General features: G+C 59.1%; 8 protein-coding genes and 1 pseudogene across 8 annotated transcripts; 6 read left to right on the plus strand and 3 right to left on the minus strand.

The window, feature by feature from the left end:
- Window positions 1-1,133, minus strand: part of ACA1_233010 — a 5,526-nt pseudogene extending 4,393 nt beyond the window's left edge.
- A 216-nt stretch (window positions 1,134-1,349) lies between these two features.
- ACA1_233020 (uncharacterized protein) lies at window positions 1,350-3,202 on the minus strand (the record flags this gene model as incomplete). The annotated part of the gene is made up of 5 exons (XM_004340950.1): window positions 1,350-1,628; window positions 1,748-1,884; window positions 2,013-2,158; window positions 2,304-2,752; window positions 2,930-3,202. 5 exons carry the CDS (start codon window positions 3,200-3,202, stop codon window positions 1,350-1,352), a joined length of 1,284 nt encoding a protein of 427 aa, XP_004340998.1.
- Window positions 3,203-4,037: 835 nt separating this feature from the next.
- On the plus strand, window positions 4,038-5,504 carry ACA1_233030 (ankyrin, putative; the record flags this gene model as incomplete). The annotated part of the gene is made up of 4 exons (XM_004340951.1): window positions 4,038-4,194; window positions 4,358-4,817; window positions 5,013-5,157; window positions 5,289-5,504. 4 exons carry the CDS (start codon window positions 4,038-4,040, stop codon window positions 5,502-5,504), a joined length of 978 nt encoding a protein of 325 aa, XP_004340999.1.
- Window positions 5,505-5,715: 211 nt separating this feature from the next.
- On the minus strand, window positions 5,716-9,064 carry ACA1_233040 (RhoGAP domain containing protein; the record flags this gene model as incomplete). The annotated part of the gene is made up of 10 exons (XM_004340952.1): window positions 5,716-5,828; window positions 5,913-6,064; window positions 6,252-6,405; window positions 6,560-6,637; window positions 6,753-6,924; window positions 7,133-7,279; window positions 7,427-7,528; window positions 7,687-7,836; window positions 8,068-8,128; window positions 8,253-9,064. The coding sequence occupies 10 exons, from the start codon at window positions 9,062-9,064 to the stop codon at window positions 5,716-5,718; spliced, it is 1,941 nt and encodes a 646-aa protein (XP_004341000.1).
- Window positions 9,065-9,331: 267 nt separating this feature from the next.
- Window positions 9,332-10,354, plus strand: ACA1_233050 (Ubox domain containing protein; the record flags this gene model as incomplete). Its single annotated transcript, XM_004340953.1, has 2 exons — window positions 9,332-9,461; window positions 9,762-10,354. The coding sequence occupies 2 exons, from the start codon at window positions 9,332-9,334 to the stop codon at window positions 10,352-10,354; spliced, it is 723 nt and encodes a 240-aa protein (XP_004341001.1).
- A 1,088-nt stretch (window positions 10,355-11,442) lies between these two features.
- Window positions 11,443-13,951, plus strand: ACA1_233060 (Notchless-related, putative; the record flags this gene model as incomplete). The annotated part of the gene is made up of 11 exons (XM_004340954.1): window positions 11,443-11,609; window positions 11,793-11,891; window positions 12,191-12,288; window positions 12,369-12,508; window positions 12,612-12,741; window positions 12,869-12,927; window positions 13,060-13,143; window positions 13,235-13,329; window positions 13,456-13,615; window positions 13,708-13,778; window positions 13,945-13,951. 11 exons carry the CDS (start codon window positions 11,443-11,445, stop codon window positions 13,949-13,951), a joined length of 1,110 nt encoding a protein of 369 aa, XP_004341002.1.
- Window positions 13,952-14,079: 128 nt separating this feature from the next.
- ACA1_233070 (uncharacterized protein) lies at window positions 14,080-15,505 on the plus strand (the record flags this gene model as incomplete). The annotated part of the gene is made up of 7 exons (XM_004340955.1): window positions 14,080-14,285; window positions 14,365-14,452; window positions 14,578-14,634; window positions 14,734-14,857; window positions 14,925-15,021; window positions 15,191-15,295; window positions 15,430-15,505. 7 exons carry the CDS (start codon window positions 14,080-14,082, stop codon window positions 15,503-15,505), a joined length of 753 nt encoding a protein of 250 aa, XP_004341003.1.
- A 267-nt stretch (window positions 15,506-15,772) lies between these two features.
- On the plus strand, window positions 15,773-19,767 carry ACA1_233080 (NOT2 / NOT3 / NOT5 family protein; the record flags this gene model as incomplete). Its single annotated transcript, XM_004340956.1, has 14 exons — window positions 15,773-15,958; window positions 16,044-16,188; window positions 16,303-16,629; window positions 16,849-16,886; window positions 16,947-17,235; window positions 17,287-17,379; window positions 17,564-17,635; window positions 17,781-17,875; window positions 18,004-18,214; window positions 18,316-18,364; window positions 18,594-18,704; window positions 18,890-19,093; window positions 19,260-19,539; window positions 19,576-19,767. 14 exons carry the CDS (start codon window positions 15,773-15,775, stop codon window positions 19,765-19,767), a joined length of 2,292 nt encoding a protein of 763 aa, XP_004341004.1.
- Window positions 19,768-19,951: 184 nt separating this feature from the next.
- ACA1_233090 (eukaryotic translation initiation factor family protein) lies at window positions 19,952-22,953 on the plus strand (the record flags this gene model as incomplete). The annotated part of the gene is given in 11 exon segments (XM_004340957.1): window positions 19,952-20,401; window positions 20,500-20,631; window positions 20,734-20,924; window positions 21,069-21,212; window positions 21,299-21,386; window positions 21,503-21,634; window positions 21,778-21,885; window positions 22,003-22,132; window positions 22,181-22,219; window positions 22,233-22,526; window positions 22,598-22,953. 11 exon segments carry the CDS (start codon window positions 19,952-19,954, stop codon window positions 22,951-22,953), a joined length of 2,064 nt encoding a protein of 687 aa, XP_004341005.1.
- Between the last annotated feature and the right edge of the window lie 2,140 nt (window positions 22,954-25,093).

Consider the following 25,093-nt stretch of genomic DNA (forward strand, 5'->3'; position numbering starts at 1 on the left):
GGGGAGGGGGGAGGGGGGAGGGTGCATACGAGAAGCCAAAGTGCATCCAAGCGTTCAGGGTGACGTTGAAGGGCTGGTTCCCAGTTAATTCGAGCCCTTCGGGGAACGTGACCTGGATAAACCGGCCTTGTGGGAGGCTTTGCGACACGCTGAACACCACCTGGTCCCCGCTCGATCTGATGAAGATGAGCTGCCCAGTCCTGTCCCAGTTGAACCAGCCCGTGAACGACATCTCGCCCGTCTCGTACAACTTCCAAGGTCCCAGCTCTGGACCACGCACATGCGCGCACACACGCACGCGCACACGGAATGAACGGCCATGTCAGCACGCCGCCGCCGCCACGCATTGGCACCACAGGCCGGCGCGGAAAGGAGAACCGGAGAGGGTTGGGGGGGGGGGAGGAGGACGTACTGACTTCGATGCTTGGGTCAACCAAATTGAGGACTCCGGTGGAGCAGTTGCCGCGCGAGTGCTGCTGCCACGTTGCCTGGGACGGGTTGGACGCGTCTTGTGTGGCCTGTTGTTGGTGTTGTTGGTGTTGTTGGTGTTGTTGGTGTTAAAGTGCATGGCCATTGGTGTTGGTGTTGTGTAGCGCAGCTGCTGCCGCCGCCGCCGCCCCACCATAACCCAACCGGAGGGGAGGGGAGGGGAGGGGGCGGGGCGGGGGCGGGGGCGAATTACCATGTTGGTCAGGGGGAACCCTGCCACGGAGGGACACGTCCCTGACTTCATCAACAGGAAGTTCGTTTGACTCTCTAATCCCCCCCCACCCCCCACCCATGGTGGTTGCACCAAAGGCCAAGTAACGTTAGAGAGAGAGAGAGAGGGGGGGAGGGGGTGGCAGGGCCGCATCACACCAAAATCCATGTAGGCCACGAGGGTGGCGGAACCCTGGTTCGTCCAAAAGGCGGCGACGACGCACACGACGAGCAACACCAGCTGCACCGCACCGACTGTTGCTCCTCCCAAACAAACAAACAAACAAACAAAACCGGGACCAAGAAGCAATAAAAATAAAAACCAAGGGGACTGTTAGTAATCCCCACGTGGGCCTGCAGGGAGTGGAGGGAGGCAATGGTGGGCGGTGGCGGTGGCGTGTACATGACGCTCGGAGGCCCATCCTCTCGGTCATGTTGTTGTTACGGTTTGTTGGGGGGAAGGATCCACCAGAATGAAGGGACCGAGTCATCTCGGGATTTGGGCCGGAAGCGTATATTAATTGCGGAGTTGTGGGGAGTGCCATTGGACCAATCGCCGTTTACGTTGGCAAATGAGAAACGATTTAATAATAAGCGTGTGGTGCTACAAGGGTGGGGGCAACGCTGGGCCCCTGGGGGCGCAAGAGCCATCACCACGGGAGGAGGAGGAGGTGCTCAACGACGACGGAGACCAAGGCCGCGGGGCGGAGGAGGGCGCCGGAGGAGGCGTCGGCGGTGACGGTGGTGGGAGCCGAGGCGATGGACACGTTGTTGGCGCGCAGATCGGCGAGCTTGGCGCTGAGGGCCTTTTCCATGAAGGAGGCCCCGTCGGTACCGGAGACGAAGAAGTCCAGCAGCGTACCCTGCTCCGCAGCAGCGGACGCCCTCTCAGCGCTGCTGGTCGTGATCGTCACTTGGGCACGGCGGGCCTGTACGGGGGCGGGGGGCGGGGCGGGGCGGGAGGCGCATGCCTGGTGAGCCTTGGCGCCTTTCCCAGCGCACGCGCGTGGTACACCCGTGGGGGCGCATGGGGCGGCGGGGCAAGTACCGCGACGATCTCGATCTGGGCGTCGAGCGGCAGCTGGAGGGTTGCAGAGACGCCGGAGATGAACCCGGCAGGGCTCAGGCTGTTGAGGTCCGTGGCGAGCGGGTAGCGCACCAGGTAGTCCGTCGGATTCGAGCCACCTGCGGTACCGCCGCCACCGCCGCAACGGTCAGCCGACGGCGCAGCGAAAGCGCAGCTCCCCGCCGCCGCTCGCCGCCACCAAGATAGATCGATCACAGAGGGAAGGGAAGGGAGGGGAGCGCCGCACCGCCAGATCCGCCGGTGGTGGTGGTGGTGTTGCCCGCCGTGGTGGTGGTGGTGGTGGTGCCCGCCGTGGTGGTGGTGTTGCCCGCCGTGGTGGTGGTGGTGTTGGTGGTGTTGCCGCCCTGCGGTCGGTGCACCGTCCCCGTGGGCCTGCGCGCATGCGAGTCCCCGTGTGTGAGGAGGCGCTCAAGTAAGAAACCCAGCAGCCGACAAAATAACACATAATAACCAAAAATAATAACAAAAGAACAACAAAAAATAATAAATGAACAGAGCCATGAAGCGGCGCGCGCACCAGACGCAGGCGAGGACGCCCCTGGGGTCGGGTACGGTCCAGGCGTCGGTGGCGTTGACCTGGAGGGCCGGGTAGATGGTGCCCTTCGGCCGGATGCCGAGGTAGGCGGCGAAGTGGGTGCCGGTGATGTTGCTGCCGGCGATGCGGTAGGAGCCGTCATTGCTGGAGGGCTTGGAGCCGAAGCTGGCCACCGAGAGGAAGTAGGTGCCCGCGGAGAGGTTGAACGAGGGCGTGATGGCGCCGGCCACGCGGTAGAACGGGGCCGTGATCGTGGCCCCCGCCGGCGACACATTGTCGCTCCTGCTCACCTGGATCGCCCGCCCGCCCTCCCACCCGGGCAGCACGTCGCCCGGGAGCGACGGGTTGGTGGCATTGGCCTCGTAGAAGAACACCGCCAGGCTGAACACGGCATCATCACTCTTCTTCCGCGAGAAGATCATCGACAGACCCTGCACCTGCATAGTATTTATGTTTTTTATTTGTTTTTTTTTTTTTTTGCATTTCCGTGCACACGCGTCAGACACCGCCACGGAAAAATAAGGAGACCGATAAAATAGTGCGCGTGCGTCTCATCACCGTGTGAGGGGTGGTCGTGACGAGGGGTTGGGTTGGTAGGCAGGTGGTACCTCGAACGAGCCCTCGCCGTCGAAGCGGAATGGGGCGGCGGCGAGCTGGCGTTGGGGAGAGGTGGAGTTGACAAAGGGCGGGGAGTCGGGACCCACAAAGTAGGAGCCCGCGGCGTAGGCCAGGCACACGTCGTAGCTGTTCTTGCAATACGGCAGCTCCGGGCAGGCCGCTTCGCCCGCCGTCAAGGCCCATGGCTCGGCCAAGGCCGCGGATGACCCCGCAAACAGCAGCACCACCGCCAGAGCCACCGCCAGCTGTAGTTGTTGATGCATCGTAGTCGTGTAGGGAACGAGGTACTGTTTGCTCCTCACATAATTGTATTGCTCTATACAAATTAATTGCCGATCGAGCACGCGGATTGGTTCTGCCGCTAGCCAACCACGAAGCACTTTTCTTCACCCATTTTCCACATTTTCTCCCGCGAAAAAGTGCCAATGAACCTGTGGCAAATATGTGAGGCTGCAAACTACTCCTCACACTCAACCTATTGATCTGTTCATGGTGCATTTGTTGTGGACATAGGAGGACTGGGAGCACCAAAGACCACAGGGACCCAACCAGCTGCCTGTACATTGTGGTAGAAGCACAGCCTGGATGAGACCCATGTGATCACACAACCAGTGAAGCCAGACAATGGAGCCAGTGTGGCAATTGTGGGTAAGAAAGGAGCTGTGTGGGTTGGTGTGGTAAGTAAAACTAGGCATGCACACATGTATATTCCTTGACTGTATGAAGCAACAGATGGGTCCTACAACTCCCTCTTGTGTACAGATGTTTCACTGGATCTCAACAACCAGATAAGACCTGTGCTCTGGTCACAGCTTCTTAGCATGTGGAAAGGCTGGCCTGATCTTGATGGAGGGATTGGCAGGCTTGAAGCAATCTTCAATGCTCTCAACCATCCCTGAGGTGAGAATGAAGACCAACAAATGGACATCTTGCTCTGGCACCACATGCAGGTGATGATGATTCTGGTTGTGAACTGCATGCCTGACTTTTTCTGCTCTTTTGTTTGTTTTCAATTTTTCTTCTCTTTTATTTGTTTTTGTTTTTTTTTCACAAAATAAATAGACGTGCAACCCAAAAAAACAAAATCCATCTTGTGAGATGGCCACGAACACGACCGTGGCGCAGCTGAGAAGGGCCGAGCTGCTGCACGTTGCTATCGCCCGCAATAGTTTCGAGCTGGTGCGGGAGCTCCTCGAGACCTACAGCCTTGACCCCAATACCAAATCATCCAAAGGCCTCGCCCCCCTTCACTTGGGTACCTACCCCTTCCGCCTTCCCCTCCCGTGGTTCCTTCTTCTTTTTCTTCTTCTTCTTCTTACTTCCCTGGGTGTACCTATCCCTGGCTCGTGACTCATGCCGTATGTGTGTGTATATATGGTGTGGTGTGCGGGGTGCGTGCATGCGTGGCTCTTTGCCAGCGGCGTGGGAGGGGAACGTGGCGCTGGTGGTGTATCTGCTGGTGCACAAGGCCGAGGTGGGCCTCGCGGAGGAGGGTACGGGGTGGACGGCCCTCCACCTGGCGGCGCGCCGAGGGCACGAGGAGGTATTCGCGGCTCTCGTGGAGGCCGGTGCCGACCTGCACGGGCGCGACCGCTTCGGATGTTCGGTGCTGGCCTACGCCGTGCTCGGGGGCAGCGCTGCCATCGTCCGCTTTCTTTTGGAGAGCGGCCTCGACGTCAACCACCGGCGGCCTTCCACGTCGCTCCCGCTCCCATCCGCCTTGGCCGCCGTTGCGCCGTGCGCCTCGGCGCTCCACCTGGCCAGCGCGCGGGGCGACCCAGAGCTGGTGCAGCTCCTGCTTGACCACGGCGCCCACGCGAACCTCCGGGACGACGCCGGTCGCACGCCGCTCTCGTGCGCCGTGCTCCATCTGCACCGGTACACCGGCGCACCACCACCACCACCCCTCTCCCCCCTCTCCCCAAGCAAGCAAGGCCCCCATGCACGCACGCAGCTCTCGCTCGTCTGCTTGGCCTGTGCAGCTCCTCCCCTCCCTGGCGGCCTGCGCGCGTGCGGGTCCTCACCACCACCATCCGTGGTGGCTGGCGGTGGCTGGCGGGTGCGCGTGTGCAGAGACGTGGCAGCGCTCCTGCTCGCCCACGAGAGGTCCGGCGTCGATTCGGTGGACAGCGCAGGTCGCACCGCCCTCCACCACGCGGTCGGCCTGGCGGCTCGTGCCACGCGCGAGGAAGCACGCGCTGCCGCCTGGGGCATCGTGGTACCACCGCCCAACCGCCTCCCCACCCTCCCGTCCCGCTGCCTCCTCCTCCCAACCCAACCCAACCAAGTTCGCCTTCGAGCTCATGATACGGTGACGCACCTTTGGGTGGGGGGGGGGTAAATACACAGGAGCTGCTGCTGCACCACGGAGCCGATGTGGAGGCCAAGGATCAGCAGGAGGCGACACCCCTCTCCCTCGCCGCCGACGGAGCGGTGGACATGCAGAAGCTACTTGTGAGCTTGGCACGGCAGCATAGGCGGCGGACGGCCAGCTCCGTGATCTGCCTGTCGGTGATAGGGCTTGCCACGAGCTTTGTCATGCTGTCCCGGCTACGCGGTTCGTAAAGAGGGGAGGGGGAGAGAGAGAGAGAGAAATGGGCCGCCGACAGGCGTGTGTCAAGCTTGCACAGTGGCACGAGGTCTGCCAGACAACTGTAAATAAAACATTGGACAATCGTCCCCCCCCCGAGGTGTGTGTGTTCTGGTGCGACCCGACGTCTGGTGGTCGTGTGGACGACGTCCGCCGGGAGCTAGCTAGTTCTAGAGGGGCACGGTGTCAGGTGGGAAGAGCGTGCGGCAGTGCTGGACGAGGAGTTTGACCAGCGTATTGACTGCCCCGGCGTCCACGATCAGGCGATCGGCGGGCGCGTCGGGGGGTGCTCGCATCACCTGTGTGGTTCGAACAGCGCGGGGCACGTGGAGTGGACCGTGAGTCCGTCGCACCCCCGGGCGGGCGGGCGGGCGGGCGGGGACGTACATTGGGTCCGACCACGATGGCCAAGTTGTTGACGTTCATGAGATTCTTGTCCGCATTCTCGGCAACTCGCCCCAGCAGGGTGTAGAGCCGCGCGCTCAAGATGTAGTTCTCCGTTGGCAACTCCCGCACCAGCGCTGCTACCTCGTCCCTGAAGGGGCACGCACGCACGCACGCCCGAAAAGCGCGCGCGCGCAACGCCGTGCAGCACCTGAGGTGAGCACCGCACTTGCCCGCGGGCCAAGACATCCCCCCCCCTATTGCTGGTGCTGGTGCTGCTGCTGCTACCAGCGCCTTCTCATGCCTCCCTGCTGGGTGGTGGGCCTGGTGGCGGGTACCCTATATCCGTCCACTCGCGACTTCGCCGCACTGCGGTGATGAAGGGCTCGTAGAGGCGGAAAGTCATGAGTGGTTCGGGCAGTTCTCGAAGGTAGAGCTTCAGCAGACCCGCCACCGTATGCACTTCCGCGAAGCCCAGATCCACGTCTTCCCCTGCAGCGCATCACACACGCACATGCAGCCGACACAACGCCAACACAAGTGGCGTAGTAAGGCCACACATTTCATCTCAGCCGAACACACGGGGATCACCAAGGTCGCGGCCCACGAAATGGCGGGCGGCGACGGCAGGCGAGAAGGCACGCACCTCGGTCGAAACGCTGCTTGAGCTCGTTCAGCAGAGCCGTGCTGCCAGACACTCGGAATATGCCCTCCAGCTCCACCCCTTAGCGTGTGTGGCCACGATCGCAGGTGTGTGTGTGTGTGTGTGTGGGCGCCGCGCCGCAGAGGGGGGGGGGTGAGGCGAGGCCACGCCAAGAGCCAAGTGCACGGGAGGGTACCGCGAGTGTCGAGCACTTCGAAGGCGCGCTCGCACACGATGGGCAGCAGCGAGGTCGTGGGGTTACGCGCGCACCCAGCCGCCAGCGGAAGGCCGAACAAGGGGGTGGCGCGGCTCTCGCGATTGAAGGTGAGCACCTCGTCCGGCAGCGTAAGTTGGTCCGGGCGGATGTACTGTTGTTGCGGATCCGGAGGGAGGAAGGGGAGGGAAGAAGCCACGAATGGAAGCCAACGGCGTGAGGCCACGGCGCAGCGTAAGCGGGCGATGAAGCGGGAGTGGAGAACGGAGTGGGCGGTGGACAGATGTGGTGGCTGGTGGCTGGTGGCGCGGGGGGGAGGGATAGAGCGGAAGAGGAGGGAGGGGGGGGGCAAGTGCACCCACCTGGTAGATATCGGTGACTTGGTCGATGTAGACAAGCTTCTTCCAAAATTTGCTGGAGATGAAGGGCTTGAAGAGCTTGAGGGTCATGCGCACGAGCGTCGAGGCGTGGATGATGTAGGCCGCTTTGAGGTTCTTCTTGTACTTGCGCTGCACCGGTGAACCCCAATCGGGGGGGGGGTGAGTTGGTGACCACTCGGCCGAGAGCATTGGGCAGCGGCGGGGGGCGGGGGGCGGGAGCGAGTGGGGGCGAGGCATGATCTATCTATTTATCTATCTATCTATCTATCTATATACCTGGAACATGCCGTAGGCCTTGCGGAGCCAGGTGAAGGGCGGGCGGTGGGCGGTGGTCATGTGCGTCTGGCAGAAGACCAGCGCGTACTCTTCTTCCACCAGCTGCGCGCCACCCGACCAGCGAACAGCGATCAGAAGGGCATGAGGTACGAGAGAGAATGAGAGATGAGAGATGAGGTTGGCAACACCGACTCGGTGTCACAGGGGCGCCCGCGCTGCGTGGTTGGCCAAGAGAACCATCATTGGGGGAGGGGGGGCACCTTGTCCATGACCTTGATGATGTAGAGCAGGAGTCGCTCGAAGTCGACCTTCTCGCCCAGGTTGTACAAAGTGAAGACCACCACCTGCCTTCCGAGCTTGTCCCGCCCGGCCTTGTAGAGCGCCTGCCGCTTCTCCAGGTCATCGAAGTCCTGCAGGGCCAACCCCCGCGTAATATTAATAGAAATATAAGAAACATTAACCCCACCACCACCACCAGCCGAAGAAGTATGAATCAGTTCATCAGGAATAGGGGGGGTGGTCCTCCTCCCCCCTCCACCCACCCAGTATTGTGGGCCTTCTCCAGCAGCAGCAGCAGCAGCAGCAGCAGGATGCAGGTGTGGTGGTGGTGGGTGTGGGGGGGGCGAAGTAGGGGGGGGTACCTCCTTGAGGGCAAGCTCCCGAAGCTTCTGGTAGTCCGCCTCGCCCTTGTTGTTCCTCTCCCTGCACGCGCACAAGCACCACACACGCGCGCGCGGCGCGCATGGAAACAGGAGCACCCATTCGGTTAGCCGCCAGCCGCCACCGGGACCGGTGTGTGGGAGGAGGATTGGGGGGCGGGGGTTACTTGCGCAGATCGGCGGTGGCGGTCAGGGCGGGAGTAGGCAAGAGAGGGAGAGGTCCCGTGGGTGCCCGGCCCCTGTGCGGCGGCGCTGTGCCCACCATCGCGTTGGTGGTGGTGCCGCCCGAGGAAGGAGGCCATCTCACCACAGCGGCCGAGGCAGCGGAGGCCAGCTGCGGCGCAGGGCGGGGGCCGCCGCCGCCGCCGCCCAGGTGATCACGCAGAGCCGTAGAGCCCACGGCGATGGAATAGCGCCGCGCCGATCTGCCTCTACCCGCGGTCGTAGGCACCGACGGCGACGACGAAGAAGACACGGCGCTGCCCATCGTCGTTGTTGTCGTCGTTGTCGTCGTCGTCATGGACGCCGAGGCACTTGCATGGAGGCCTCCAGGCAATGGAGACGACGCCGACACCGCAGAGGGCGCGGGTGGGGGGAAGGTGGACACACCCTCCCAGTTTGGCGCGTGGGTGGGCACCACGGGGAACGCCAACCACTCGTCGTCGTCGCCGCCGCCGCCGCCGGCACCACCAGAGGCCACAGCAGGAGGAGGAAGGCCTTCGGCGGCATCTTGGGTGCCGACGGGAGGTGCCACAGTGGCGGCAGCGGTGGTGAGGGAGGCCAGGCGGGAGAGGAGGTGTGGGTCGAACTCTCCCGCGCGGCGTTTGTTTCGCGGGTGGTGGTCGGGAGCGGCAAGGTCAGGCTCGCAAAGCGCAAGGAGGCGGCCCTCCTCCTCGGAGGACGCGGTCATGACGTGGTCTGCTGCTGCACCACCGCCACCATCGCCGCCGTCCTGCTGCCGCTGCTGCTTGCGCTCCATCCTCAATCCTGTTTCTGATTTCGTATCTTACTATTTTCATTTTATACTCTTTTGTTCCTCTCGTGCGTTGCCCTCTTGGTGTGAAATTTCACAGCCCCCCCCCGTACTTGGTGAGTTTTCGTTTGGGCCAAACAAACAAAGATAGGAAGAGAGGAGAGATCTGAGAGCAAGAAGATCGGCCAACATCGGTGCACCAACTGCTTGCCTGAAACAAACAAAACCCCATCGATCTGACCCAGCTAGGAGTCCTGCCTGTTCCCTCGCAAGATGGAGCGCATCAGTAGCTTCTACAGCCTCGAACACCTGGTGACCACTCTAGATGAGCAGGGCGTGCCCGAGGAGTACATATGCCCCATAACTCAAGATTTTATGCGCGACCCGTGCATCGCTGAGGACGGTACCATACCCTGCTGCTGCTGCTGCTGCATCCAATTCCTTCACCATACGAGCAGCAATCTGTTCTTGGCCAGCAACGTCTTCTCGGCCAAAGGGAGGGCTGGCTTTGTCCAGGTGTGGTGGGTGGTGGCTGGTGGCTGGTGGTGGGGCAGCAGCTCCTCTCTTTTTGTGTTGGTTTGATTTGCTGGCGGTGGCTCGCTCTTGTGTGGGGTGCTGAACCCGGGCGTGGTGTGTCCGTGTGATGGCTGGTGTGGTGGTGGCTGGTGTGGTGGGTGGTGGCTGGTGGTGGGCGGTGGTGCAGGACACACATACGAGCGAGCGGCGATCGAGGAGTGGCTGGGGCGGCACGGGACCTCTCCCATCACGCGGGACTACATCTCAGCGGAGCGCCTGATGCCGGATGCCACTCTCCGCAAGATGATCGACGATTTCCTGGGCGAGAAGCGACAGTTGCTCCTTTCCCAGCGGGAGCGTGAGAAAGGGTCGCGACTGTCCTCCGCAGATCCGGAAACAGACGGACGATCCGCACCACCTCCGCAGTTCCTTGCTGCCAACCAAGCAGCTCCGCGAGGTGACGACGACGACGACGGCGACGAAGGAGATGACGATGACGGCGACGATGATTCAGGGCACCCCTACTACGCCAGCGGAGGAGCCAAGGCCGAACGCGCGCCTCTCATGGGCCTCTCCGCCGAACGCGGTGCGATGAAAAGGGAGCAGCAGCAAGCACGAAGCAAGCAGATGTGGAGTGCGCACCACCCTCGACCTACCAAGGCCTCACGAAGCCCGCACCGTGAAGACATCACGCCGGCCTCCGCGCACGGCGTAGTCAGCCGGCAAGTCTCCACCTCCACCTCCACCACCTCCTCCTGTTGGATGTGTGTGCTCTACTAGCGCACGCGCGCCTCGCCGGCTGTCCAGCGTTGGACACGTGTGTGGCACACGCGCTGGGCCGCCACCAGCCAGATGGACCGACCTTCGTCCTCTTGAGTACGCGCCGCCAGCTCGCCTTGTGAACAAGTGAGCACGCAATTCACCTTCCTCCCTCCCTCCCTATCTCCTCTTGGCATCGTCTCGTGTAGGTCCCCTGCTTGCGGTCCCCCGGCGAGGAGGCATCGATGTACATACAACGCTAAGCTTGTTTCTGCCTCTCATGAAATTTACCTGTCCATAAAACCACCAAAGAAATCAACAGAAAAAACAGCAGAAAAAACAGCAGAAAAACAAGAAAAAAGCCGGAGTACTGCCCGGCGGCTTCCTGCTTTCTTCCGCTGCGGGCCAGCGGTTTGCCAACAACTGGAGAGAGAGAGAGATGGAAGACGACACCAACCGCACCGTACTTGCCCAGTTCTTTTCAGCGGACGGTTTCGCCACAGGACCACAGCTGGACCTGCCGTTGGAAACAACCACAGAGCAGCTCGAACTTCTGCTCAATGATCTCCTCGCCCATGTGCGCCTCTCCCTCTTTGATGGCAGCCCCAAGGCTGCTGTTTTGGTTTTCTTGCGTTCCGATCCACCTCCCATCTGCACTCGTTTTCATTATTTTCTTATTTAATTTTTTTTTATTAAAAAAGGAAACAACAATAATAAAACGAAGGAAATTATTGATCCCGCGTGCGTGTAGGAGGAGCGACTGCCGTACTCGTTCTTTGTTGAAGAGGAGGAGCTTGTCGAGTCAATCAAGCAAGCGATCCAAGCTCGCTCTTCGGCGGAAGATGTTGTGCGTATTGTCTATCAGCCGCAGGTACGTGCTCGCTCATGCCATACATACCAGATGCTGTGGCGAGATGGCGGTTCGACTGACGTGGGTGGGCTGCTGCATCGCGCCAGGCTGTATTCCGTGTGCGGGCCGCTACGCGCTGCACCACTTCGCTCGAGGGTGGGAGCCCCTCCTGTAGCCCATACTAATGGCCGCGTGCTGCTTGCCTCCCCTTTGCTCACTCGCCGTCATGGCATCCTGCGCATATGCTGTGGATGGCGCGATGGCCACAGGACACACGGAAGCCGTGCTGGTGGCCGCCTTCAGCCCGGATGGTCGCCAGCTGGCCACTGGTGGCGGTGATGCAACGCTCCGCCTCTGGGACATTCTCACCGAGACGCCACTGGCGACGCTCACCGGGCACACCAATTGGATCCTGTGCGCAGCCTGGTACGCTCCTTTTCGCTCCCCTCCACCGTCGAGCCACGTCGGCACGGTTAGGTGGGGCTCGGCCTCTTCACAACAACAACAACAACAAAGTGGGCCAATGGGGGGGGGGGTGCTGCCGCCCTGTTGTGGCTGTTGGCTGGCTGGCTATTAACCAAAGCGCCCCCTCCCCCCCAACAATGGAAGGTCTCCGGATGGCAAGCGCCTCGCTACGGGCGGCATGGACAAGGACGTGCGGATCTGGGATCCCGTAACTGGCCAGGCCATCGGCAAACCCCTCAAGCGGTACCCACCCCTCACCCCTCCTCTTCCCTCCCTCTCGTGTATCCTCTGGTCGCCGCCGAATTGGCTGCCTTGTCGCTCTCCCTCTCGCGCTTGCCCCCAAGTGGGTCCCCAACTTTGGTGATGATGATGATGATGATGGCACACATGACTCATGCATGCCCATGCGCGGTTCCCCCCCCCCAACCCACCCACCCACCCACCACCCACGATGAACGCTTCGCCTGGTGTCGGGTTTCATGCGCGCGCGCGCAATTTCCAATCCCCAAACGCTGCTGTGAATGCACCGAACAACGAACAAGGCACACCAAGTGGGTGAACGCCCTCGCATGGGAACCTCTGCACCTCAACCCCGACTGCGTACGCGTTGCCTCAGCCGCCAAGGACGGCACAATCAAAGGTGAGTCTGCCCTTCCCTGCTCCCTGCTCGTGTGCTCTCGTGGCACAGGATCTCGTCGCCGCTGACCGCCGATTGTGCAGTGTGGGACTCGTTGCGCGGGCATCTCCTGTTCTCGCTGTCTGGTCACGCTGCTTCTGTGACCTCCCTCAAGTGGAGCGGGCAAGGGTTTTTGATTTCCGGCTCCCAGGATCGGACCATCCGCGTCTACAACGCGTCTGAGGTCACATCTCCCGTGGCCCTTCTTCGTCGCTACTTGCCACCCACTCCCGTGTGCGTGCGTGCTGACAACGTCCTTGCCCCCCTGCGTGGTGTGACCTGCGCAGGGTGGCAAACTGGTCCGAGTTCTGGCCGGCCATGCTCACTGGGTCAACTCGCTCTCGCTGAACACGGACTACGTCCTTCGAACGGGGGCTCATGATCACACGGGCAAGTCTCCGGCCACGAAGGAAGAAGGTACACACACAGACAGAGAGAGAGAGAAAGAGGGGGGGAGAGAGAGAGAGAGAGATGGTCAGCTTCGCAGATGTGACTTGGGCATGGCTGTTTCCAGACGCCTCTCACCTTTTCTCTCCACCATCAGCCCAACAGGCAGCCATGCAGCGATGGCTGGCCGTAACGCAGGGCAAACCCGAGAAACTGGTATGGACGCACCGCACCGCACACCCCTCCGGCCTCTATCGCAGCATTGCCGTTTTTCTATCCCTCCACCCGCAACACGGACTGAGTCCTCCCTCGCGTGTTGTTGGTGCGTGCGTGCGTGCAATTGTCCAGGTGTCGTGTTCTGATGACCATACGCTTTTCTTGTGGGAGCCAGCTTCTTCGAAGAAGCCGCTCATTCGCATGACGGGCCACCAGGTACCTGCCCCTTGGCCTCTGACAGGACACGGGCACTTGGTGTTGAAGCAGTGCCTGAACACGTGTCCTCTTCTCTTTCCACTTCCAACAGCAACAAGTCAACATCACTTCGTTCTCTCCTGATGGCCGCCTCATCGCGAGCGCCTCGTTTGACAAGTCAATTAAGCTTTGGGACTCCAATGGCAAGTATGTACACATTCTCTCACTGCCGAGTCGCGAGGAGACACCGCGTCGAATGGTCATCTCAGTTTTGTTGTTGTTGTTTTTTTTTTTTTCATCAAAATTCTAATAGTATTCTTGGTGCGGGTGCAGATTTTTGGGCAACCTTCGGGGACATGTCGGCGCCGTGTACCAGATTGGGTGGGCTGCCGATTCCCGTATGCTTGTTTCCGGCAGTAAGGACTCCACGCTCAAGATATGGGACACCCGCACCAAGAAGATCAAAACGGACCTGCCTGGCCACGCTGATGAGGTACGACTACGTCGTCGTACCCATGCATCTCCACGCGTTGCACGACTCAACGCTACGTTGGACCTTTGGCGCTTTGTGTATTGTGCGCCCAGGTTTATGCAGTTGATTGGAGCCCCGATGGCGAGCGTTTGGTCTCTGGGTCGAAGGATTGCCTGGTGAAAATGTATGTTGCTGTTATTGTTCCCTTCCTCTGGTGGTTTGTTGGCTCTCTCATGTACCAATCCCCTCTTGCAATAATAGATGGCGACACTAGTCCACAGGCCTCGCTCGCCAGCCTAAACTAGAGCAATCTCGTCGTTGGCTTCGCCCTGATGATCAGCGCCCTGCAGGCTGTAGGCGCGTAATTTTTTGACCAGCAGCTTTCTTTTTCTCTGTTCATTTCTTTTCTTCCATTCTTCCGGCCGTACGAATGAAAAATGCCACTAAACAAAGCAAAACATGTTTTGTTTTGTTTTTTTACTACGATGGAGGGCCACCACAGCGGTATAACGTTGCCTGCCGCCTTTGCCGAGGCGTGGAAACGCCAACGCTCCCTGGACGCTGGGGCAGGAGGAAAGGCCGAAGAAGTTTTTGGCGCTTGGGAACGTTGCAACGCCCTTTTGCAGCCAGCCCTCCCAGCTCTCTTCTCCCGTAATGAGCGCTTGGATGACTTCAACACCTCCACCCTCAAGTTGCGTCTCCCCCCCCCAACCCGCACTGCACCCTTTAACCCTCGGTTGGCAACACGGCCGTTCTCGGTGGTGCACCAGGTACCTGCTTGTGCCCTATTACTTGGGTGGGGCGCTTGCGCAGCTGCCCGCTCTGGCCAAGCGTGCCCACCACCTCAAGAGAGCACAGGTGCGGAACTGCAGCACGTGTCGTGCGTCGTGCGTCGTGCGGTTGTTCCATGCGTGTGTGTGTATGTGTGTGTGACACTCACTGTAGTGCATTCCACATGTGGGGGGGACGTGTTCGTCTCAAAGGCGTGTTTCTCCGCCTTCCTCGCCGAGCTAGAGCGGCACGAAGGGCTCACTCGAGAGGTTTCTTCACTTCTTTGCCCCTCTACCACATCCCCCCCCCCAACCAACCGCCTCCATGTACGGATTCTACTATTTTTTTATTTATATTTGCATATCCAGGACCTCAATGTGTGGCATCGCGAGACGCAGCTCCAACCGACAGCACGCCGGACGGAAAGGATCAACCGCGCCCGAAGAGAACGCGAGCTGCAGCTGGCATTGCAAGAGCTGCATCAACGGCGAGGTTTGGCCGCGTCCCCCTCTCCTCGTGTGTCTGCTGCATCTTTGTGGTGTTGATTGGATCGAGTCAGGAATTTCAGCCTTGGCTGGCCACGATGAGGAAGACGAGGAGCACGCTGACGAGGAGGTCGAGAGAGAGATTTGGCTCAACACCATCCAACTTGCCGTGTTGAAGGCCATCCACGAACTCGAGGCCATTGAGCAGGCACGACACACCATACACACCATACACACCTACACACACGCTCACCGCATATACACACACACCCCCCGCGGGCTGGAAGAGGGGCCTGCTGTAACCCCCCCCCCAATCCCTATCCCAACTCTTGGCTCGCAGGAGCTGCCGCTTGCTGAGAGAATGTCCATTTCGGAGACAGCGCACGAGCTGGATGCCAAGAGGGTCCAGCAGGAGAGACCCAGGACCGCGCAGGAAGACACCAAGGTGAGATCTCTTCCCGCCTTCCCCGTTCTCTGTGAGAACACAGTGCGACGTCGAGATGACGTGTGCATTCTTCTTCTTCTGATGGTTGATGTTAATTGTTTATAATGCAGTTGGTGCCACTTGGCGAGGGGCAGGTTCCAAGCAAGGCGACCGAGCGGGAGCGTAAGCAACGGGAGGTGTTCCGTCCCTCGTGGAACTTGCCCACGGTGAGTGTTGAGGAGGCCGCTGCAGTCGAGATGCGTTTCGCGGCCAAATCAACTCCGCAAGGAGCCGCGAAGGACAGCGACAACGAAGATGAAGACGAAAATGACGAAGCTCTTCGCAAGACGCGCGAGTGGGATGAGTACAAGGACACACACCCAAGCGGGTGGGGCAACCGCATCCACCAGGGCTAGCGACCAACCGCAAACCTAGAAAATCGTTAGGGAAAAAAAAAGAACAGAGCAGAACCTGCCGGTTGCGTTCAGAAAATAAATGATGACCTCGCGAGGAACCACCACGACGGGACCCCCCGGGGCTGCGGCAAGGAAGCAACAACAAGCCCAACAGTCCCATCTCGATCCTCGCAAGGACAAGCTGGCTTACTTCAAGGATAATTTTCAGACACACGATGAAGATGACTTTGATCCCAAAATTTACTACTACCCCAGACAAGAGAAAGAGGTAACACCTCTGCCTCCGCTGCGGCGCGCAGCTGCCCCAGCAGGAAATTGAACCGCACTGATAATCCTGGTTTGTTGGCGGGCAGCCGCCACATCCGGGAGCAAGTGCCGCATCTGTCTTGGGCGGATCCGACCATTTGCAGCCCCCGGCCTCTCCTTCTCGATTTCCCTCCTACCCCTCACCACCCACTGCTTCTGCTGCGGTCCCTCAACAGGCAGCCATGTTTCCAGGTGCGAACCTCCCCCCTTTTGATGTTCAAAATGATTGCATGATGCCTCTGTTGCGTGAATGTACACGTGCCCCTGATGACAACTGTGTGTGTGCGTGCGTGCGTGCGTGCGCAGGACACAACACGACGATGCCAGGCGTGCACTCAGTGCAGGCCTCGCATGGCTTGGCGTCAATGGGCAGCCGGGGTCCAGCGCCCGTGGTGCCTGGTCTTGGCACTCTGTCCATGACAACTGTCGGCGTGGCCTCTCTTGGGGGAGCTGCTGGTGGTGGAAGTGGCGCGGGCGCGGGCGCTAATGGCCCGCGATCCGGGGCCGGTGTGTCAGCATCAGAGGCGAGCGGACTCGGGCGGTATGGTGCGTCAAGTGCTGGCCCAAGCATGTCGATGGCACACAGCGGTCCTCCAGGCCCGGGACCCACGATGCACGGCATCGGTCAGCTCGGTACGCGCGTGCCCTCGGCCACCAAACACCCAGCACCTAACGACATCGCCACGTCGTCGTCGCTCCCACCTCTCGTTTACGAAATTTGGAGGTTGGGGTGAGTGTCGTGTGCGGCATGCGAACGAGCCCATTCTTGGCTCTGTGTCTCTTTAACAACAGCGCCTACCCTTCCCTATCTTACCCAACGCGCGTTGATGTTGTTTGGTGCATGCCAAACAGGTGTGGCAGGAGGCATGGGCGGATCGCGATCGGGGCAGGTCATGGCGAGCAGAGGCCAACAACAACAACAACAACCACAATTGGGTGGTGGTGTACAGAATATCAGTGGAGGCCTGGCACGACCACAGGCGTCGCATGGTGGCATGGTGGGGCCAGCCGGACTTAATCCTCCTCCTCCCACGGCCTCGAGTCCGCCCATCGGCTCGGCTCAGCTGAGCCGGCAGGGAGGTGCCTCCGGTCAGTCGGCGATCTCGCTGCCCTCGACCTCCAACTCGTACAACCCTTCGGTCGATCTCTTCACCATGATCAATCGTCAAGGCACGCCCACCACCGTCAATGCCGCTGCTCAGTGCCGAGCGCTGCTCTTTCACGTGTCTGTCTGCTGCCGTCCAGAAGCCAGCAGCAGCCTTCTAACCGCACCTCCCCTTTCCCGTGCAGGCAGCGGCGGCGGCATTGTTAACGGCAACGGTTTCACACCACAACCACCTATCGGCACGATGAAGCAGATGCCGATTAACCTGGACCCCAAAGGTACTCCTCCTCCTCCTCGCGAGAAGCGGTGTTGCTGCTGCTGCTGCTCCCCGAGCCCGCACGGGAATGGTGCTGTCCTCCCAACACTTTAATTTACCTCCTCTCCCCTTCCCCCCCCCGTAATCACCGCCCCATTTCTATATATATATATCGCGCTTGGCAGCTGCTCGTGTGGGAGCGGCAGCGCCTGGGGCAAGTGTAGCGGGGGGCAAGCAGGAGATCTCGTTGCACGACATGACCGAATTCCCTGCCTTGGGTACGCGTGGGGCTTTGATTTGGGGGGGGGTCTACTCCTCGTGGGCTATTCACGTGGAGCTCCTCATTTCTCGAGTACTACTCTCCACTAACTAACTACTACTTCCCCCCCCCTTGTCTTCGACATGTGCGATGTTGCCGCGCAGGGATGCAACACAAGGGCATGGCACAACAGCAAAAGGAGCAGATGCTTCGCCTCACCCCGGAGGACTTTCCGACACTGTCGCCCGCAGGCTACAAGGTTCGTACTTGCGTGCCTGCGTCCCTGGGACCAGTCAGCCCTTCGGGTCCCGTCGATGGCTGTCACGCCATGTTGGGGCTGCTGTTCCTCTGACCGGAAGCTCATTTCCGCCGTTGCAGCAGCAGCAGGGTGAGGGCATGGGCGCAATCGGAGGACACCAAGACGGCGTTGCCGGCGAGCAGCTCAATGAGAACGCCATTTTGGGCATGAATCCGCAGTTCCATGGGAGCGGCGGGTACGGCACCGCCACTGCTCCGGCTGCATCCGGCAAAGGTGTTGTTGGACACTCCCAGCACGGCCAGGCATTCGCGCAAATGAGTATGGGGCACACCACTACCGGTACGTACCCCCCCCCCCACCCATCCATCATTGTTTCTATGCACCAGGCCTCCTCACAATAGCAATAATAACAATAATAATTGCTCTGCTCGAGCGAGCAGGCATTCGCAGTCCAACGCCGCCCATGGGGTCCTCGCAGCCATACGAACAGTTCGTGCCGCACATGCGCCTGGCGCAAACGCTCTCCAAGGCACCTCAATACACCCCCCCCCACTGACGTGCCACTTTCGTGGGCCCACTTTCCCCGTGCTGCCACTCCACATGTGGTGGCGAGTACTGGTCGAGGGTGCAGCGCGAATGCGATGCGTGTTTTCTTCTCTCATCTCTTCACACGACACACACACAACCTCAACAAGCAGACCCCGCCCGTGCCCGACAGGTTTGGGCTGCTAGGGTTACTGAGCGTCATTCGCATGACCGACCCCGATCTCAACACCCTCGCCCTCGGCACCGACCTCACCACCCTCGGGCTCAATCTCAATTCTCCGGAGTACGCCGCCCGTCCCCCGTTTCGTTCGGCTCCTCCTCCTCCTCTTGTGATGATTGTTTCCAGGGGCATCACCCCTCCAAAGCACCCCCCCCCAAATCCAGTCTTCTCACGTGCTGCTGGGGATGTGAACAACACCTCCCGTGTGCGTGTCTTGGCGTGTATTCATGTGTGTGTTGTGTGGCCAGCTGCTTGTACGCCTCGTTCACGTCGCCCTTTGCCGACGGACCGTCGCGAAAGGAGCCTGAATACCACCTTCCTCTCTGCTACTACATGCAACCGCCCATGCAGCCTGCCGAGTCCAAAGTTCAGCTCTTCTCCGACGAGACCCTGATCTACGCCTTTTATGCCTTGCCCCGTGATTTGCTGCAGGTCACCGCCGCAGTCGAACTGTACGTTGCCGCCGTGCAAACTTACGCTTACGCTTTCTAGGCAACTAACAGCCTGCGCCTGCTAACTCCTCCCTTCTTCCACTATGCCTATCACACATGACACGCGACACGCGACACGCGACACACGGCACACGACATACACACTTCTCTATTGTCGCGTCAACAGGTACAATCGCGATTGGCGGTTCCACAAGGCACTGCAACTGTGGTTCATCCGCGTGGACTCGGAGCCGGTGGCGAAGACCACCGGGTACGAGAGGGGAACGTACATCTTCTTCGACGTCACCAACTGGAAAAAGGTCAAGAAGGAGAACTTCCTCCTCTACTACGACCAGATCGCCGAGCTGCCCAAGTTGCTGCCACTTCAGCCTATCGGACCCCCTTCCGGCAGCCCCGCCCTCACGTCTCCCGCCCAAGCGCTCAATCAGCATTCCTCGTCCTCCTCGGTACGCGCCGTCCTCCGTCGTCGCCCCGCCGTTCAGGCCAAGGAGGTGGATACTTACAACCAACACATCCACCCACCAACCAACCCCGTAACCAACCTTAACCACGCTGCTGCTGCTGCTGCTGCTGGTGGTGGTGGTGGTGGTGGTGGTGGTGGTGTTCCGCCGAAGCAGAAGGACAGCCCTCTCGTGCAGGCACGGTCGAATCGGCGTGGTTTCGACATGGACTAGTCTGCTGGCGCGTCGTTCCGCTGCTTCGCACCCCGTGTTCTTTCTTTTTCTTTTTCATGCTTTTTTCAATTCCATTTTCCTTTTCGAAACGTCTGGAAGAAAAAAGAGGGAACCCCCCCCTCGCGGACCGGAGGAGCAACCGCGGTGTTCTGCTTCAAATCAGTCTTGTGCACATACAAAGAAGATGACCGACGCACAGGTGATTCGCCATCGGCAGCTCGACGAAGAGGATGAGCTGGACGCTGATTACCCCGATGAGTACCACGTGCTGGGGGAGGCGCCGGTGCAGCTCGACAAAAGCTTTGCCAGCGCGATCATCGTGGACAACCTGCCTGTTGTGGGCAAGGAAAAATTTGACAAGTTGCTGGGAGTGGTGACCAAGATCTACAGCCAGATCCCCGGCGGCGCCATCGTCGAGGTGTTCATGCCTACGGACGAGAAGGGCCAGACCAAGGGCTACGCATTTGTCGAGTTCTCAACTGTCGAGGCAGCCCGCAACGCCGTGCAGCAGACCAATGGCTATAAGCTCGATCGTGCCCACATCTTCCGGGTCAACTTCTTCGAGGACTTTCAGGTCTACGACAAGGTCACCGACGCTTTCCAGCCCATCGAAATGCCCGCCTACAAGCCCAAGGTTTGGTGTTGCCACCCATTTTCGCCATTTCCCCCCCCACTACTCTCCCACACTTAGATCCTAACTCACACCACCCTTCTTCCATCCCAACACCACAGGAAAACCTGTGGTGGTGGCTTATCGAGGAGCCGGGCCAAGCGCGGGACCAGTACGCTCTGCGCTACTCGGACATGACTGAAATCTTCTGGAACGAAGGCAAAAAGAAGGCCGAGACGCACTTCCGCAAGAAGGTGAGTCCATTTTTGTGAGTGGCGAGGACACGGAGCTGCGTGACCGTATGACTTATCATCACCTCGGATCGATTTCGCGGGGGTGGGGGCTGCGCGTTCCAGGACATGACGGAGACCTACGTCACGTGGTCGCCCCATGGCACGTACTTGGGCACTTTCCATCGACAGGGCGTGATCCTGTGGGGCACGGAGAAGTGGGACAAGGTCATGCGCTTCCAGCACCCCGGCGTCAAGCTTCTCGACTTCTCCCCGCGCGAAAACTACCTCGTCACCTTTTCCACCCAGCTCGCCCAGTGCGCCCTCCCCTCTCCAAATCAAAACACGCTCACCACACGCGGGTGCTACCGCGGCCCCACCGCACCATGCACCACCGTAACCTTTCTGTCCATTTATTTATTAATTCATGTTTCTGTGTGTGATCCACCGCCTGCTGCCAGGAACGACAATCCCAAGGACCCGCAGGGCGTTATCATCTGGGACGTGCACACCGGCCTCAAGAAGCGCGGCTTTGTCGGGTCCAAAGAAATGACCTGGCCCACTTTCAAGTGGTCGCACGACGAGAAATATTTTGCCCGTCTTTCGTACGTGCCTTCATCAGCTTTTCATCGCCCCCCTCTTCCCTCCTCCCGCTATGTTCTTCTTCTTATTATTGTTGATTGGCGTGTAGGGCCGATACTATTTCCGTCTACGAAACCCCCTCCATGCAGCTGCTTGACAAAAAGTCGTTCAAGCTGCCCGGTGTCAAGGATTTCCAGGTGCGCTGTGGCCCCCTTCCACCCCCCCCCCCTTTATAACCCAGTGATGTGCCTGCTTGCTGCATTGCACTTGCTACGTCCAGCGTCTCACTCCCTCCCCACCGCTCAACCCGTAGTGGTCGCCCTCCAACAACGTCATCGCCTGTTACATCCCCGGGCAAGAGTTGGGCGACAAGCCTGCCCGCGTCATGCTGATCGAGATCCCGTCTCGCAACGTCCTCCGCTCTCACAACCTCTTCAAAGTCATTGTACGCGTCTCTTCACCTCCCACGCTCCTTGTCCTCGCCTCGCGGCAAGTCGGTCGTTGTTGTTGTTTCGCCCAGCGAGGAAACAGGAGGACTAACGGAGTGGCGCGCCTCCACATGGATAGGATTGTAGCTTGCACTGGCAGTCCGCTGGGGACTACCTGTGCGTCAAGGTGGAAAGGAAAGCCACCAAGAAGACCACCACGACCGGTTTTGAACTCTATCGCATGAGAGAAAAGGATGTGCCGCTCGAGGTACATTTCCCCCTTGTCGTCCGCGCGCTCCGCCTATCATAACGTGCACCCACGCCTCCAACCAACCAACCAACCAACCAACCAACCAACCAACCAACCAACCAACCAACCAACCAGGCGGTGGACGTGAAAGGCAAAGTAGAAGCTTTTGCCTGGGAGCCCAAGGGCGACCGTTTCGCCGTCATTCACTCCACGGAAGAGCGCGGATCGCGAAACGACATCTCCTTCTACACCACCAAGGGTCCGGGTATGGTCTCCCTCCCCAATGGTACCGCGTTGTTGCAGACTCTCACAGAAACGCACGTGATCACCACCAACTACCACCTGCCTACCGGTACTGGGCACAGGAGGCAAAGTGGCGCTTCTCAAGGTGCTGGAGAAGAGGCAGGCCAACCACGTCTTCTGGTCCCCCAAGGGCCACCTGGCTGTGCTTGCTGGATTCGGTCCGGGCGGAAACGGCCTGCTGGAGTTCTACAATGTCGACGATCTGGAGTCCATGCGTACCGATCAGCACTCCATGGCCTCGGAGCTGCAGTGGGACCCGAGTGGTCGCTTCGTTGCTACGTCGAGTACCTACTGGGCGCATCCGCAATCCGACAACGGCTATGTCATCTGGAGCTTCCACGGAAAGCGCCTGGCCAGTATGCGCCCTGACCAAACCTCCCTCTTCAACCACCGCATTTCACTCACCCCCCTGCTCATCTCTGCACAGACGCGACCAAGGACAAGTTTTTCCAGTTCCTTTGGAGACCCCGCCCACCCACACTCCTGAGCAAGGAGAAGCAGCGCGACATCGAAAAGAACCTGCGCCAATACGCCGTCAAGTACCGCAAGCAGGACCTTGCGCGCAGGAAGGTCGCTTGGGAGGCCTTTGTTGCGAAGCGCCGGCAGGAGCGCGATGCCTGGCACACCTCCCGCCAGCAGCGTGCGGCGGAACGTGATGCCGAAAAGGCCGCTCGGGCGAAGCTGCGTGGCGGTGTTACTTCTGACGATGAGGAGATTTGGGACGAAGTGGAGGAGGAGGTGGAGGAGCTGTTAGAGGAGGAGGTGGAGGTGATCGATTACTAAACCACCCACCACTAAAGACGCTTAATTGCCTACCTGGCAACAAGAGTAACGGGAAACAATTTGCTGTTGGTCGTCTGGGACAAAAAATCAAATAAAAAACCATTTTGGAATATTATTATCTATATATTTTTGACCGTGTTCCGAAATCGCCTGCGGAGTATTGACTTAGATTTTTTTTGCGGCTGTCACCACACCAGCAAGATCACTCGTTTGCTCGCTTGCTCTGTAAGCTCTTGACCTTGCGTTTTGTTCAAACTGCGCCGCTGAGGACGGGCTTCAAGATGTGATAGGACTCAGCCCTGTAGGATGCCTCATTGGGCCGCTAGGACCTCCCATTCCTTGCCGTTCTTCCAATTTCAATGCCACATAACAAAGACCACTCTTTTTCTCGCTTGCTCTGTACGCTCGTGCCCTCGGGGGACTCAACCGAAACGAGTAAAACTAATTGCACGAGTAACACGAGAGCAACACTAGCGACTCACTCAAAGAACGAACACACATGAAATTCGTTGGTGGACGATCCGCGGCAGATAAGCTGAGTGTCTCCGGAAACGGCGATGTGCTAGCAGCCCCAAAAGGCATCCTACCGGTCTGAGTCCTATGGGGATGATTCGCCGGTCGCGATGTCCGCGGATGATTGCGATGTCCGCGGATAATCGCGACCTCCGCGGACATACCGGACATCCGGGATAATCGCGATCTCCCGCGGACTGCCTACTCTTCAGCGCCAGGAGGTCGCGATTATCCCGGATGTCCGGGATGTCTGTTGGAGTCGGTTGATGTGTTGCCGAAGAAGTAGATTTCTAAAAGTAATTTATTGTTCAAGAACTAACATATTTGAGTAGTTTCCAAAGTGAGGAAAGGAATAGTTCGAGAAATAAAGTGATAACTGTTTGGGAAATATGATAAGATAAGATAGTGGAGAGCACATGTCGAGGTAGAGTTGATGTTTTCCAACAATGTCCACGGAGGTCGCAATTATCCGCAGGAGGTCACAATGTCCACAAGAGATCACAATGTCCACGAAAACAAGCCATCCCCTTTGGGCATGCAACGACAACGCGTAAAATTAGGGGAACTACTTAAACTCCAAAAACTCGTCCCTCTTCATCTCCGTCGGCCTCTCCCTCGGCATCTGCCTCTGCATCTCCCTCGGCGTCGCCCGCTGCCCCGTCGTGTGGCCCGACATTAGCGGCTGCTGCCCAGCGGAGATCAACAACAGCCCCTTCTACAGGGACGCCCGCGGCTGCTGCCCGGTGATCACCAACGTGGGCATCCTCTACCCCGACACAATTGCTCACGAGCCCACAGGGAAGTCAATGATAGATTCAGTAAAACTCACTTTCTTTGAAAGCTCCGGCACAGGTGCCTATCGCTGTGCCAGGCACTGGGCCTTCATGGGTGAGCAGAGTGAGCACTGTATGAGGGGACGAGTAAATAACGAGTTAAAGGAGTAAAAAACGAGTAAAATGACCACAAACCACCTGTGGCAACACTGATTAAACGCGTTAAACTAGTTAAACGCGTTTAACGAGTGTTATTCGTTTTCCTTGCATCCCCTGACAAGCTGTTGCTGTTTGCACGATTGCCACGAGTAGAAAACTAGTTCTACGAAGTAAACTAGTGCTTCGAGTTAAACGAGTTCTACTCGTTTTCGTTGCATCCCTTCATACAGTCCTAGCGCGGTACAGTTCGCTACCTATTCGTTCATGAAACGAACCGAGTTTCTGGAACTCACTTGTCGAAAGTACTGGATGCTTAGAAAAGTGCCGGCCGCCTGCACGAGTTGTGGGTGAGGCCAAGAGTCCTAACGGGGAATAGGACAGCGGCAGTGCAGTGATGATACCAAGGTCCTGGTCTCCGCTGAGGCTTTCGCTGTCTCTGCAGCCGACACCGAAGATGTAGCTCACGGTCTAATTGGTCTGGAAAATCATTGGCAGCCTGTTCGGTATCAAGGCAAGCGAGAAAAACAGTGCTCTCGGTTGAGTGGCCTTGAAAATTGCAAATGTACGCCAAAACGGAGAGGTCGTAGGGTCAATGAGGCATCCTACAGGGCTGTGTCCTATCACCTCTTGAAGCCCGTTCTTTGCGGCGCATTTGGAATCGATTGCGAGGTCAACAGCTTACCAGGCAAGCGAAG

The sequence above is a fragment of the Acanthamoeba castellanii genome, assembly GCF_000313135.1.
Source record: "Acanthamoeba castellanii str. Neff unplaced genomic scaffold scf7180000084762, whole genome shotgun sequence".
NCBI classification, from domain to species: domain Eukaryota; phylum Discosea; order Longamoebia; family Acanthamoebidae; genus Acanthamoeba; species Acanthamoeba castellanii.